General features: G+C 36.8%; 1 protein-coding gene across 1 annotated transcript in view; it reads left to right on the top strand.

The window, feature by feature from the left end:
- Nucleotides 1-15,956, top strand: part of LAMA2 (laminin subunit alpha 2) — a 253,501-nt gene that overhangs the window by 93,535 nt on the left and 144,010 nt on the right. The window contains exons 12-14 of the mRNA XM_026039256.1: nt 8,800-8,901; nt 9,448-9,659; nt 13,906-14,017. Coding sequence (XP_025895041.1) covers nt 8,800-8,901; nt 9,448-9,659; nt 13,906-14,017 — 426 coding nt within the window. The remainder of the gene's footprint in view (nt 1-8,799; nt 8,902-9,447; nt 9,660-13,905; nt 14,018-15,956) is intronic.

The raw sequence follows: 15,956 nt of genomic DNA, 5'->3' as shown, positions 1-15,956 counted from the left end.
CTAGGGTTCATAGGAAAGAAATTGTATTCTAGTTCCTGCCTTCCGTCAGAACTGAAAGTATATTCCATTTTTCTTTTAGACATTCCATAATCTCATTAAATGTTTTGAATAAGAAGCACAGTTCTGCGTGAACTTCAGTCAGATGTCTAATTTTTCTTTGCTTCATCTGTGAGTAGAGGACAAGCAGGGTTTGTACATTCTAATCTTAATACAGTATCTCAATGAAGGTGAGACTGGGCTGGATTTATGTGTATGATTTAGAAAATAATCAAACCATAAGCTTTTTACTGAATTCTTCAATGTTTTCCATTGAAATATTTTCTATGATAATAAATGCATTGAATTTTTAAAAGCATATAAGATTGATCTTACRTGAAGATCAATGATCTACATTGCCTTCAAATATGAAGGGCCTGGAAATAATCATTAAATGATCATATTCAGAATGGCAAGAATTGTCAACTGCTTTACAAAAGCCATGCAGTGCTGCTTCTGGAACAAGAAACAAAAAGCTGCAGGACCAAAACATCAAAAAGCATTTCACCGCTGAATTACAACTGATTTATTTGTATTGTGGCAACAAAGAAAGGGATACTTGCAGGAATGAGTATGGAAGTGCTAGAAGATATTGCCTTCACCCTGTAATGTTCTTTCCCCTCTTGTGTTTCAGTTGTGTTTGGAACTGAAAGCATGGTATTTCTTTGATAGGCACAAGGGAATTYTTTCTGTTCCCTGGTGATCATATGCAGCATATAGAAAGACTGTTATAGTTGAAGCACTAGGATGTGCACCAGAAGGGATCACAACTGTTCAAATATTGATGCAAAATATCCTAAAGGGACATGGTCAAGGCATATATGAAATACATTTCAGCAGAGTTTTGATTAGTAGTTATCAGCTGTACTTGCTATATGAGTAGATGTTATTCTCCCTTACTAAGAAACCTTTCACTTAGGAGAAGAAATAAGGGAAAAGCAGCAGATTAGATGTTTCTTTCATTTTCATTGTGTGGAAGCTGTAAAATATTCAGATGTCTTGTGGGCAGTGGAAGATGATGTTTCTTTATCCTGTATACTATGGGGAAAAAAAAGGCTTACACAATGAGTTTCAAGGGAGTTCTGTCACAATTTGCCATGAAGGGCTTTTGAGGTAGAACAGAGAAATGTTTTCTTACTGGTCTGATTTATATTTCATTTTTAGCTTTCTCAACATATAGTGTAGTCATCCAAGAGCTTACTCTGATCAACTGAATGCTTATCGTGGGTAAAACACCTGAAGTTTTATAAAGTTCATCCTTTGACTGAACTCTGCATTCAGATACTGCTGGGAGAGGAAATACTAAAAATCAAAGAGACTGTATCATAACATTCCCAATAGATTTCCAGAATAGTATGACTTGCGAATCTTTTTAAAGATGAGTTTCTGATGATTTTTTTCAAAAAAMTGGAGGTGATGGTGAATGGTTTAAAATGCTCAGGTACTTATTTGAATGGCTCAGTATCATAGCAAAATGGAAAGCTGATGAACCAAGTAATATTATATATATTGTATACATATATATTCTATGCAAGCTTATTCTTTCCATTAACTTTTCTGGAGCAGTATTCTGACAACTTCCTTATGACGAAAACTCTGGCTTTTTTTTTTTTCTTTTTTTCCCTTTCTTTTTAAGCTAGCCATAACTATACTGTCAGTGGAACATGATTATTCTGCTTAGCGATATCTGAAATATTACTATAAAACCTCAGAAGAACTTTATTTGTCCTATCTAAATTCAAGTCCCAATGAGAGAGGGAATCCAATCTTTAATTGGATCTTGAATAGAACTAAAACATGCAGTCTTTACTGAGAGCTATTATTAAGTGAATAAAAAGTTTGATATTTTCTCGGTAATAATTCTGTTGGAATTCCTTTCTAGTCCTTGCCTTCCCTCACTCTGCAACCAGCAAAAAGACTGGATGAACAAAACCTAATTAAATCTCATAAATTTACAGCTGGTACTTGCTAGTAAAAAGAAAAAAAAAATCCAGATGAGAGCTGGGTTAAGAAGGGAATATTTCCTTAAACACAAGTAGATTAATAAAAGCCATCCTGTATCTGCTTACTTGTGTGTGTATAGCAAACTGGCTAGAGCACATATAGACTTAGACCTGTCTAAGTTAAGATGGCACATTGCCTGTGCAACCACTTTGTCAAATCATTTCAAAACTGCATAGGTGCCATTATGGACTAAATTGTCTGTTACTAATATACTAGAGGCAGTCTCTCTCTCTCTTTTTTCTTTTTTTTTTTTTTCTTTTTTAAGGATTTCCGTCACAGAGTTGGTCTGATGTTCTGGTGTCAGGTATCTTTATAAATGCTAAAACCAGGCTCGTAAAGTRAATGTGTACCTGGAGAGTCTGTGAAGGTGAAAGAGTCCAAACACACGTCGACATTTTATCGCAGCTTTGTTCCATGGAAATCCGAGAAGGCTACCRGGGAATGCTAAACTGTATATATACCATATATAATATGGTTTCATTATCTTCAAGCACTGTACCTTGTAGATATTGCTAGCAAGAAGATGATAGAACCACAGAGGACTGAGTGAGCTTCTGTGCCATTTCTTGTAATCATGACAAATGTTATGTTCACAGGCACAGCAGGAARCAAATGTGTTTTCTTTTGCTGTTTTTGAGGAGTGATTCCTGAAGTAGGCCACATTATCTGTTAGAACGTATAATTATTACCCGCAGCTTGTTCTAAAACTCTTCCCTGGTTTTGTATTTGCTAATATAGGTATTATCTTTCTCCATCTGAAATGAGCTGACTGCTCAGACTTGTAAACCTTTTTTTTTCCTTTATTTTTGGTAATATTGGTTCACTTGACATAGGTCTAATTATATACTTTAACAATAATGTAGTAACAAGCAGGGATTGTGTATGGAAAAGCATGAAAGCACATAACCTTTTTGCAGATATATTTGTCTAATAAAAATATTAATTCCCTGCAATGCTTGCCTCTCTAGTACAAGTGTCAGGAACTGCCTTCCTTGTAGAACCACTAACAGTAAAGATAGAAAAGATTGTTCCACTTCTCAATATTCATTGATGCCATTTCTAAGGTCTGGTGTTGTGAGCATTTGGTCTGAATCTAATTCAGTATGTCGATTTATTTTTACTTTTGAAAGTATCATGTTCTCTTGGATTAGGTCAGAGATCAAACCCTTTCTGAGCTAAATCCATTCTGATATACAAATTCTACTATTAAACATATGAGCAAAGTACACGAATTTTAGTTCAATAATATTTGTATCATGCAGTATTTTCTTCTGTTGTGGAATGCGTTTTATGTTTTTCAAGTTACGTCTCMATATAAATACCAACTGACTTGATTGAAAATTTTCCGCTGGTGTGTGAAAGCTTTTTAATGTTTTTAATGTAACATATAGCATGTCTTATTTTACCTTTTACTGGTATGTTGTTTCTACAATGGTATCCTGAGGTGTATCTCCTGCTATGTCAGGCCAAATGCTGTAATCTATTTGAAGACAGAATTTCACAGAATCACAGAATATTCAAGGTTGGAAGGGACCRCTAGACATCAYCTAGTCCAACCTTCCYGCTCAAGCAGGCACACCTAGAGCATGTGGCACAGGGCGGCATCCAGGCRGGTTTGGAAGACCTGCAGAGAAGGAGACTCCACAACCTCCCTGGGCAGCCTGTTCCAGGGCTCTGTCACCCTCACAGGAAAGAAGTKCCTCCTCACCTGGAGATGGAACTTTCTGTGTTTCAGCTTATGCCCATTACCCCTTGTCCTATCACTGGCCACCAATGAAAAGAGCTTGTCCCCTTCTTCCCTGCATTCTCCCTTCCTGAACTTATACATATTAATCATATCCCCTCTGAGCCTTCTCTTCTCCAGAGAAAACAGGCCCAGCTCACTCAGTCTTTCCTCATACGAGAGATGTTCCATTCCTTTAATCATCTTAGTTGCTCTTCTTTGGACCCTCTCGAGAAGCTCCACGTCCCTCTTATACTGGGGAGCCCAGAACTGAATACAGTACTCCAGGTGCGGCCTCACCAGAGCTGAGGAGAGGGGCAGGATCCCCTCCCTTGACCTGCTGGCAACACTCCTCCTGATGCAGCCAGGATCCMATTGGCCTTCTTGGCCACGAGGGCACACTGCTGACTCACGGTTAACTTAGTGTCAGCTAAGTTAACCGTTATTAGGCAACTAATTTGCCTAACTTTCTCCTTTTAGTTTGAATTTCCACATGATTTCGGGGCAATACTTACTTCTGGGAATTGCAGCTGTGTACCTGTCTTTTGCTTTCAGAAACTTGAGGCAATTTCTGTAGTTTTAATATTATTAAATATTAATTTATATTTTATATATAAAATATTAACATTAATTTATATTTATGTTAATTTAATACATTAAATATTTTATTATATAAGTATTTTAATACTATTAATACTATTTTTGATACTAAACATCCTTAAACGTATTTATTAGTGACTCAAAACAACAGACGCCATTCATAAATCTTCACACACATACTGCAGGCTAGAAATACCGACCCCAGTTCTCTCTTGAATTCTCCGAATAGAAGGGATCTCATTAAAAATAACCTTTTTATTTAACTTTTCTCTACAGACCTTTTTTGCTTGCTCCCACAAAAGTGTGTGTATATATGTGTGTGTGTGTGTGTGTGTGTGTGTGTGTAATGTTTCTCAGAAGAGACGTTGTGATCTCTTAGCTTTTGGTATTGAGCATGAGTTTTGAAAAGGATGCCTAACTGATTCCCTAATGCCTTGTATTACATAGTCCTTCATATTTACTACAATTCTCTAACCAAAAAAAAAAGAAAAACAGTTTGGGATGTAGTACTCAATGGCAGCTTTGGCTGTAGTGACTATGAGATACTGGTGTTCAAGGTGCTAAGGGAAGTGAGGAAAATGAACAGCAGAATACTTCAGGTGCACTTCAGGTGAGCAGATTTCGGCTTATTCAGGGAAGTGATAGGTAAGGTTCTACAGGAGGCAGCTCTGAAGGGCAAAGGAGTTCAGGAAAGCTGGCTGGTCTGGAAGGACAACATCTTCCAAGTACATCTTGGCAGCTGTTGCAAACGTTATTGCCAGTTAACACATGGCACTGGAATCATCACAGACTGCACTAAGCCAAACTGTTGCTCTTTACAGCATAAAAGTTGTTAATATGTAGGAACCACAGCCCCAGCTATTCTCTAGACTCCTTTAACTATCCTAAATACTTCTATTTGCCTACAAGTAGCAAGCAAGTACCATGTGAGATGCCCCAGTGTATTTCCCTTGGTCTCTGCCTAGGCAGGACATGGTCACCAATTAGCAAATGGGCAACTGTGTTTAGATGCTTCAGGCACAAACTGCTAGCACAAACTGTGCTGAAAGTACAGCATTTAACCTCTTATATAAGGAAGTGTAAACAGCATCCTGTAAAACAGAAGTAGCACTTGATATTCTGAGTTGGCACTGGGCAAATTGCGCTCGATAGAAATGAGGTGACCTACCAAGTGCAATGAGTGAAGGGCTAAAGCTTCACATGCAGAGTTACAATAGGCATTGGAGAGGGGAAGACTGAGTCACTAGATGGTTCAAGAATCATATGGGCTGTAGAAGGTGGTATAAGAAAGAGGTCACTCTAATTAGGTCAATGTGAAACATCTTGATTCAAAGAGAGTCACGCTAGCAGGCAGACTAAGCAAGCACAAGGAAGCAGAGAGGTTTCCAGCATTTGTTTTCCATATAAGAAGATGCAAGTCTTCCTCATCTGTAGCTTTGTAAATATTTGTAGGACCATTRTCTGTTTGGGATGTTGGAAATAAATTTATTTGTGTTTTATTATCACTTGGTTTGATTTAAAAGTGACTTTAGTGTAATAGGCTTAATGCATTTCTCACACAAGGTAGCACTGTCTGCTACATCCTTCCCTTCAACTTTGTTGCTGTGGAGCATGGTCWATTGCTTGTAGGAAAGGAGATGCCTCTCCTCTTTCAAAGGGTTTCCTCTAACCCCAAATCCAACCATCAGGATGTGATAAATAGCCGTCTTCTCYGCTGTCTACCTGTACCCGGTAACAGAGTATAACCTAATGATACGAATACAATTAACTTTAAACAACAGAAGATTTCAACTATTTTACACAAACTTGCTGGATTATATCTAAGGTAGTTGTGATCGGACTTTCCTATTTTTGTATTTCTTGACAAGGCTGTGGTTTTTCTCAAACAAGGCAGATTTTGCCTGTAGAGCTGGAAAGAAATTTTTGATGCATCAATCAAAAAAAAAAAAAAAAAAAAGGTGGGAGAGATAAAGGAAACTCGCTGAATCTTCTTTGACATTTTAGTCAGCTGTTCTTGCCTCAGCAATACATGCCTTCTTCTCCAGAAGACAAGCTTTTATGCTGTGTTTTCTGCAGCCTTGGTACGGCCTCCAGTGACAGTCCTTGAGGCAGAACTGCGACTCGTTGGGTGACACAGAGTGATCCCAGTGACACAGAGTGATAGCCTCCCACCCGTGAGGACGGAGTGGCTTGCAGGTGCTGCAAATTCCACAATGCCTTTTGTTCAAAATTCATTGCAAAGTATTTTTTGTACTAGAGGACACATATTTGTGCAGCACATTTGCTGACCTCTGAATTTCTTTGCCAGTGATGGAACTTGTAAGTATACAGAGGAAGCAAAGTGTACTTATGAACAAGGGCAGAAGGAACTAATACTTTCTTTTTTTTTTTTTGGCTTTTTTTTTTTTTTTTTTTTTTTTTTTTTTTTTTTTTTTTTTTTTTTTTTTTAAAAGCAGATTTATTCGGAGCTACCAAATACCCTGCTATGTTCAGCAGAGTTCTCAAGAGACTTTTTAGTCATGTTCCAACTCTTAAGCATTACACCTAGACTCTCTCTGATGTGTATTTTTCTAAAGTAATGTAAAATATGTTAAATATGTTAATGGAGAAATCCAGTAGCATTCAAAATGCCATTAACATATAAAATAGCTTAATACTATTTTAATCATCCATACAATTACAAAACTTTCTGTATACACTACCTGGCTGTTTTTCATGTCTTTCCTGCAGTTGCCACAGAAGAATTTTTTTTTTTTTTTTTTTGTCTTTTCTGTTTGGCAAGCTATTTTAGCTAAACTATTTTACCTATTTTTCTAATCTCTCTCAGCTTTCTATTTTCTGGACTAATCAAACCTCTGTCCTTCATTGTCTTCTGAACCATATTTTGGAAGTTTTGGACTATATTCCAATAGTTTCTCTAAGGTTTGGGCAAAACGTCTACAAAATTTCTACAGAAGGGACTCCTTTAAAGTGTGTATCTGAAGATAAAAGCAAATATTGGTCCTTTTTACAGCATTTTGTATATCTAAGTTTTCTCTAGTCCCAGTAGAGCTATAAAACAATATTCAGCCTTGATCATAGGCAGAATAAGAAAACAGATGTATCTAGATAGAAGGTATGTCTAGTTTGAGGGAAAAAAGTCCTTTCAAGTGGTCATGGTCAAGGATAAAGATAGTTGTGTGGTCCTAGCAGGTCTGGACGCTATGTAGATAAACATCCAAGCTTTGCATTTCTAATTGTAATTAATTTTCAGATTTTAACCTAACAGTTAAGTTAGGCTGCCCATACAGCCTCAGGGGGAGTCCATGTGTTTTATACCTTCATAGATACCTCAGTATTAGTTGATTTCCATACCTGAAATACTGGGACTTTGTTTTTCCTTATATTAGATACATCATCAAATGATGCAGAATAAGTTGTTGACTTTTGCTGCTTTCTGCTACTGTGTGCAAACCATCTAGTAAGATGAACACAGGCAGGGAATGATGTCGTTGAGAATAATGAGATTATTCTCATCATAGAATAGTCATGAGTTTGCTCTGTGGCCATCAGCAAGTACTCAAAGTGCAAAAGGATCTCTGATTTGAGTAGCCTTTCAGAGGAGGCTTATCTCGTACTGAAAAAGGTTTTTAAATAACAAAATGTAGCTCAAGTGACTTCTGATTTATTTATATTGTTTTCAAAAATAAAAAAAAGTACTTTTACAATGAGTTCTGTCATTCATGCCTACAGTTTCTCTTTTTGTGCTAAAACTGATCTTTGTTTTCCAATATTTTTATGGGAAAGTCATGATCCATGCCCTTGTTTTGGGTGCTGAAAAAGCATAAGGAAAATATATTAATACAAATTGAGATAGCCCAGAATTTGGCCTCTTACTTTGGATGCTGAAACTAACTGAAAGAGGCTGGAGCTTGCTTTTAAAGTAAATATATTTGTATGAGGAAATTGCTGAAAATTCTTACTTTCTTCCATTTTAAGTTAAAATCTTCCTTCCCTCCTTCCCTCCTTCCCTCCTTCCCTCCTTTCTTCCTTCCCCCCCCCCTTTTTTTTTTCCTAGATCTGTTAAAGGTTGCAAGTTGCCAAGGTTACTGATATAGAGGTCCAGCCTAAACGAGAAGTCGTGTAGCTGAAATTCACTGAAAGCCTTACTTCCATATCAAGTGGACACTTGCATAGAATTCAGGACCATTTCTGAGTGCTTTGTTAGTCTATGTTTCCATGAAAGCCTGTGACAGGCACAGAAATAAACCAACTACACATAATTTCTAGATGCTTGAGCAAGAAATGAATTGTCTATAAGGCTCTAACCCCCAGGTACCTGCACCTGGTTTTGCAGAACTGGAAGTCTGTAGAAATTGGCAAGAAAACATGCCCCCACATGGCTAATGGCTGTTCTCTGTCATATAGCTGCCCTTTTCTGTCTTTTCTTCTCTCAGATAACAGCTGCTGGAGGACATCTGAAATTTACGGTCTCCTACRACTTCACAAAGCAAAATGACACGGCTCAAATGATGGTTCAGTCTGATGTCATTATAGAGGTAATGTGGCCATATTTTCTGCTACCAAAAAGAAAAAAAAACACAAAACAAAAAGATACTCTACCTCTTCATATATTGAATATGAAGTTCGGTGGTTGAGGGTGCACAACATGTCCTTTCAGCTACTTTAGAGCATCAGAAAATGGTCATATGTTAGAGAACTAAAAAATAGCATCTGAAGAAGCCTCTTGCAGGAGCTTGCAAATGTATACTTTTACTGTTGATCAAGAAGAATGAAGAAATAAGGTAACTGGCCTGTTACACTTACTTTTCCAGGGGTTCTGCACAGCTCAGGGTTGTAGGAATTTATTTATGCCCATGCAAAGCCATGACACTGGTTTCTACTGCATAACCTACGCTTTTGTTTGCCCTAGCTATCGACTTTATCAGGCAAGCTCCTTCCAGGGTTATGGAAGGTGTTATTGCTAATATTTATTGCTCATTTAAAATATATTATTCAATGTGTGCCCTAAGTGACTGAACTAGTAGAGCTTTTGTCCTATCCTTTTTCATATTCAGTTGTCTCTCTCTCACACCTCTTTCCAGGGAGGAAACTTGAGGATCAGCACTTCAGAAGAGGGGATTCACCTGCAGCCCTCTAAAGAGCGCACTAACAAAATTGTCCTGAGCCCAGAATCTTTCTTCGTGTATGGCACTGATGCTCCAGTCAGCAGGAGGATGTTCATGACTATCCTAGCCAATGTGAAGAGGATCCTCCTCAGAGCCACGTACAGCTATGGGATGAATGCCATCTACAGGTAAATGCAGGAAATGTCCGTTTTCTACACAGGGAGCTTCTCAAAATACCTGTTTGCTTTCTGCGGAGAATGAAGTCAATGCATTTAAAAAACATTCATTAATTCATCATGATGAAAACTTTAACAACTATCATTCTGGCTTTATTTTATTTTATTTTATTCTATTTTYATTTTGRCTTAGAGGAAGAAACAACCTTGTGAGAAAATGAAATCACATGGACTAATAAATACTTTAGAAAGATATCTTCTTTGCCAGAAATTATTTTAAATTACAGCTGCCTCTTTAGCTGACCCTGTGACCTCTTTGCCAAAGAGAATGCAGTGGTTACTGTGTTACGGGGATGCCTATACCCAGGCATATGTGCAAAGAGTTTGCTCTCCACTAATCATGTTTTACTGAGCGCGGTTGGTGTGCCCATTGCAGTTAAAGTGTGGCAGAAGACAAGCTGTGAAATTCTAATCACAATTAAATGAATTGGATTTTTCATCCTTAACTTCAGTGGAGGAATCAAAATTTTACCCTGGGTGGGATTTGCTGTGTGGAATTAGATCTTCACAAAAGAGTGTATTTTCCCAGGCATACAATGCAGCAGCAGCAACTTCTACTGCCATCCAGCTCAGCGAGTGACATGTAGTTGTAGGAATACTTCTGATGTTTAATAAAAGCCTCAGTTCTGACTGGTTTCTCTTTAACTCATACTAAAACATATTCAAAATTCAAAATTGTTCTAATCTTTCTCTTTAAGGTCATACAAAACAGTTCTGCTCTCAGTACTCTGTCCCTTTAGTACTGCAAGTTTTGGAAGTACTGCAGGGAAAATGTCCAAACCCAGTAAAGAGGCTATTCTTGGTGGTATTTCACACTGATTAAGGGCTAGTGTTGATTGCATCCAAAGGAAGGTATTTTTGCCAGCAAAGTAGCCCAGAACTAAGACTAAGGATTTKTTGTTGTTTTCTTTTTAAAAGGTATGCATGGTGGATCAATGGATATTCCACCAAGAGAGGAATGGAAGTATTCCAGGGTTGTTACATACTTCAAAAAGGATATTTTTTGCCCCAACATCAGCATAATTAGGCAACAGACTAATCAGAGATTGCTGTATTTAGAAGCCTGTTCATTTAAATGGTCAAAATGGCACCACAATTGTAAGGATTTCCAAATGTGCTTGAAAAGAGATAAGGATGGAGGCATTCTAGGATGGAGGCCCTGTAAGATTAAGTGTCTTGTTTGCAGTCATGTGGAAAGTGGTCTTAGAATTCAGTGGAGTTGTGGCCAGTTAGCAAAAGCATTAACTTAAAGATCATCCTTTTCTCCCTTAGTTTGCTTAATCTACTATAAATATTAGTAAATTAGTAGCACTCTCAAATAATAATTAAGTAGCATTAATGCAGTAATGCTGGGTTAGATTGGAACATGTTTTTGAGAACATTTTGTGCGTCATTTTAAGCTTAGAGTGTTGTTATTGTAATTTATGGTAATTAAGTTGCTTCCTCAAATGAGCGGGCTTTCGTTTAGATGACCAAATAGGATAAAAAATGCCAAGAGAGAAACACAGCAATCAATCGGAAAGTGATTCCACTGCTTCTGATTTTAAATTGGGAAATCCTGCGCTAATTTCATAGATCTTCCAAACTCTTGGAATTAAGTCCATCTGTGTTAGAAGCAGAACAACAGGCCAGAAAAGAACAACTGCCTTGTATTTTTTTTTTTTTGGTTGTTTGTGTTACAACGTAAGTTGTGATAGTGCAGTATTWGTTTAGTATTAATGCTTGCAGTGACCACTAATGGTAAACACTCTAGATACTCTGATGGGCACTGGGCTTTGTGATGGTGCTAAAACAGTGATTGCCTATTACCATATATAGCATCACATCAGATGCAAGGAAGAAGGGGGAAGGACAGGTTTTCTTCCRTATGCAAAATTGGCTTTGAGACAAATGAGCAATGATTGGGTCASTACTTCATGTAGCTGATGTGATTCAGATGCTTGGCATAGCAGACAGTAAGCTATGTTGATACTGCCTGAAACGTCCTCTTCCCTTTTTATCTTGTTTGTTTTTAGAAGTCAACAGTTGCCTGCTGACAGTAACAGTCAGCTTAAATATTTGGTCTTGATGTCGAATCTCAAATTGTTTATGCATCTCCAGGATCTGGTGCCCCATTACTGCCAGCATTATGTATTTTATTGAATGCAGAATGGCATCGAGGAATAGAAATTACAGCATCAAAATGGGAGAAAAAAATCACTGCAGCATTCTTCAATGAATAACTGTTAATGCTGGAAACTGTTAAACACATTAAATTCCCATTTAGCAAATAGCGTAAGCTAATGAAAATCAGGACAATTCAGTGAATACAAATATGAGATAATAGGAGGTTGATTGTTTCTGTGTGTAAGTGCTTCTCTTTGCTCCAAGATTTGTTACTTAGTGCTGAAAAGAATTCAGAGGACAAATAACATTTGGCCTTTTTCTGGTCATTTTGTTTTCATTTGTAGATTTCTGTTCCTAAAGGTTGAGGGTTTTTTTTTTTTTTAATTAATCACCATCAGTATCGTGCACTCAAGAGGTTGCTTATTGTAGGGAAAATTCAAGAAGATAATTGCAAAATGAAAGTGTAGCAAGGGGAGTGTAGGGCAACTGTTGAAAAGTGACAAAGCACTTACTGAAGATTTGGATAGAAATATGCATCATTCTCTCAAAATAACTCCTAAAACCATTTGCAAAAGTTGAAGTATCACCAAATTAGATTCAAGTCTCCAACTGCATAATCTGCAATAGTAGTCACACCAAATTCCTGTTGTYTCTCTGATAATGGTAGCATTTCTGTTTTTCTGAAACTTCTGTCCTGATTTCAGAAATCTCATCTTTTCCACTTACTCCTTATATCTGTCTCTCTGAAAGCAGTCATAAAACTGACTAGAAAAATATCCTGCCTCATCCTTTCCTCCCCCAGCTGCATTAACAAAATATTTTTCTTGGAAGTTTTCTTATCCACGGTCATCCAAATAATTTTTGGATGTTTGGCAGCCTAAAGATAAATGTCCTAGTTTGGAGAAAATAAGTTTGTTACATTTTCCAAAGAAAATTGATTATTTTTTTTAACAAAATGCCTGTCATGGTAGAAAGGTGTTTTCTGCTGAAAGAGATTTCAGCAGAAGCTTTTCAGGTAGCTCTAGTAATCAAACACTCGGTTAAGATTACTGGGAGAAAATAGGTATCACTAAACCCCTGTAATGCCCAAATTCCATCTGAATTCTCATAAGAATTAAATCCCCCAATCCCAACTTGGGTACGGTGGAGATAAAGTACATCCAGCTTATGTATTATCCATAAGCTTATCAACAGAGAGACTTCGGCTGTTTATCTCATCATATTTCCATGATAGTTTAGTTGTTGGGATTTTTTTTTATTATTTATTTTAATAAAACTCACTCATATTTAGTGTTTGGATGAGCAGTGGATGAGAAATCTAACATTTCTTTTAAGAAGTAAAATATTTTAACTTCTTGACTTTCATTTCCCATCCCCCTTTTTCCTACCCTTCCATAATATATAAGGGAAGTTACTATTTTTAGGGCTACTGAGGTAAAGAGTGGTTTTATGCAGATTATAAGTATTGCAGGACAAGTAGGCTGTACATTTCTCTATWTTTTCTAATTGGAGATTGTGTGTAAAACAGAAAATTCCCCAATTCTCTCCTCTCTGTCATTCGGGAAGCTAAGATTTATGTTAGAAGATTTCCTGTTTCTTTCATGTACAAAATACTTAGATCCCCTTGGACAGAGTTGAACTTTTTTTTCCAGAAAGCAAATTGACAGAATAAAAAGACCTTATACTAATAAGATTTTTTTTTATGCTAAGTACAACTTAGTAATGTAATACTTTAGAAAGTTGGGGTAGTGGTTTATGAATTCTGAAGACTTTGCTTGGTGACAAATAGGCTATATATATATACACATTTAGAATATGACAAGGCAAGTTAGAACATGACACTTGCCTGCCAGGAATAACCTTCCTTCTACTGATACAGTATTGGAAGACTTTTTTTTTTTTCATTTGTGTCTGACCATAGTGTCCTTCAAATTATGACAAAAATAGTAATAAGCCTACAGGAATTTAGTCTAGAAAGAAATAAATGTGCGTGAGTATTACCTTGTTTTTAAACGAATAAGCAAGCAAGTGAATGTCATGCATACTACTGGCTCATTCACTGCATTAACCACTTTATTTCTGCTACATCCAGACTGCGTAAAGTTAGCATTGAAGCTGCTGACCACTCTTCGACTGGGAAGAAGGTGGCATCTGCAGTTGAGTTATGTGACTGTCCCCGAGGGTATGGTGGTACTTCCTGTGAAGTGAGTATCACGGTGGATGAACTGTGTTAATGTTGCAATAGTTTTAAGTGCCCCTTGATCCTGTGTTGATGCAAAATGGCAGCTGTCCATTCCTTTCATAAACTTGGTATGGCTTGTCTAGTTGCCTTTGTTTCTAAATGATGTTTTGTTATATTTGATAATATTTGAAAATTAAAATATTACACCTCTGCAGTGATAGTTCTAAACTATGGAAAGACATTTCTCTTAATAAAAAAAAAAAAAAAAAAAGTACTTGATATCACAAATACACAGAAATTATCAATGTTATAAGGAAAAGGACAGCTATCTGACCTGTGCACAACACAGTTGTAGCAAATTATCTGTATTGATGTGATTGCGTTTCCTCTTAGGTTTCCCTGTCATTGTGTTTTGCCTTGGATACTTTGAGGATTGTTTGTGCTTTAGTGGGAACTGTGAATCTCTCTGTTGAGTCTTTTTAAAGATTATCACATACACATAAGCTTAGAAAATACACATTTCCCACACGTTCGTTAGTGCTCATGAAATGTCTTCATATGAGTACATATAAGATTAACTAGCTTGCATAGGCGTAGCTTGGGGTAAATGTAAGTAAAAAAAAAAAATCTTCAAAAGCTTTGCCTTAAGGAAATGATTTCAAACACCAAGATGCTCTGCTTCACAAAGCTACAAACAGTATGCCATTTACACCGGCACTCTAGGCATTTGCTTGTCAACTCTCTTTTTCTTTAAAATGTTCTATGCTTATATGTGATATTTAGGGCTTAGAGTCTAGTTTCATGCCAAATGCTCTTATTTGTTGCTGGGGCTAAATAAACTAATCTAGGAAGAAGACYTGAAAGAATTAATAGATATTCCTATCGCTTCCAAAATGGTACAGACAAGAAAAAAATAAGAAAAGGTTATTGCCTACCTTGGCTGAGAATTCTTTTGAAGTCTGACCGTTGCCTGTCCATTTAATTCCTTGAGGAAGAGGTTGAATGAAGTGTCATTTTGCTTCMCATTTTTTTTTGATCTGTTCATTTCTCCTCTAAGTTCATGGTTAGCTTTTATTGCCAACTGAAAATTTGGAAAGTCCTTTTCTTGTGATGTTTCTGTAAATACATTTGCTATGGAAGTGGTAGAATGTGGGTAGAATTCTTGCCTTGATATTGGTGAAATTCTCTCGCCAAGATTGTGTCCTTCAGTGCTAATGTTATCTCCCGATCAGAACAGTACTTGAAACTGTACATAGCTATATAGGTAAGATCAGATTCCATGATAAAAAGATTCTGTGTAGACAGCTGCAAATTTGAAGCCTGTCTGTACATTGGTGGACACAGACACTCTTCAGTGAACCCACAGTGACAGTGTGTGCTCTGAGTGGTCCTAACTGCATATTTGCTGGAATTTAACATAYTGTATTCCCTACTTGTGCTTGGGGCTTCCTCCCAAGACTGCAGGCTAAGAAGATTTGATTGACTTCTTTATGAGAACACTTTACCGGTGTTCCTTGCTGAATTTCAGATTATTTTTGAACGGCTCAGACATGCTGTCAAAGCTGGCCTGCTTTAGAATGACAATGAGACAGTTAAAAGTTTTACTTTCCATTTTAGTTTCCAAAACCACTCCTCATGAGCCTGCTATAGCACAGGTTCAACATTTTATCTGGGTAGGACAGTTTGGCTTGATAGTAAAACATGAAAAGATTTTGTGTATTTTGAGTAGATGGTTGTGCTTCTTTTGATTAAGATAAGTAAGAAAGAATCCAATAAAATGTTTTCAGGATATCGTATTTGATACAATCAAATCTAATATCTTTTAAGTGATACTGACATTGTCCAACACTGCTTCTTCAAGTTTCAACAGAATCATTTATATTCTGCAGATTTTTAGTTTAATTTTATCTTCTTCATATAGTTTAATGTATGTGTTTATTTCTTGCATAATGATATTTTGG

The sequence above is a fragment of the Nothoprocta perdicaria genome, unplaced genomic scaffold (genome assembly GCF_003342845.1).
Source record: "Nothoprocta perdicaria isolate Ctin4 unplaced genomic scaffold, notPer1 scaffold_226, whole genome shotgun sequence".
Classification (NCBI taxonomy): Eukaryota; Metazoa; Chordata; class Aves; order Tinamiformes; family Tinamidae; genus Nothoprocta; species Nothoprocta perdicaria.
The sequence above is the reverse complement of the archived record's forward strand: the minus strand, read 5'-3'. Positions and strand labels throughout refer to the sequence as shown.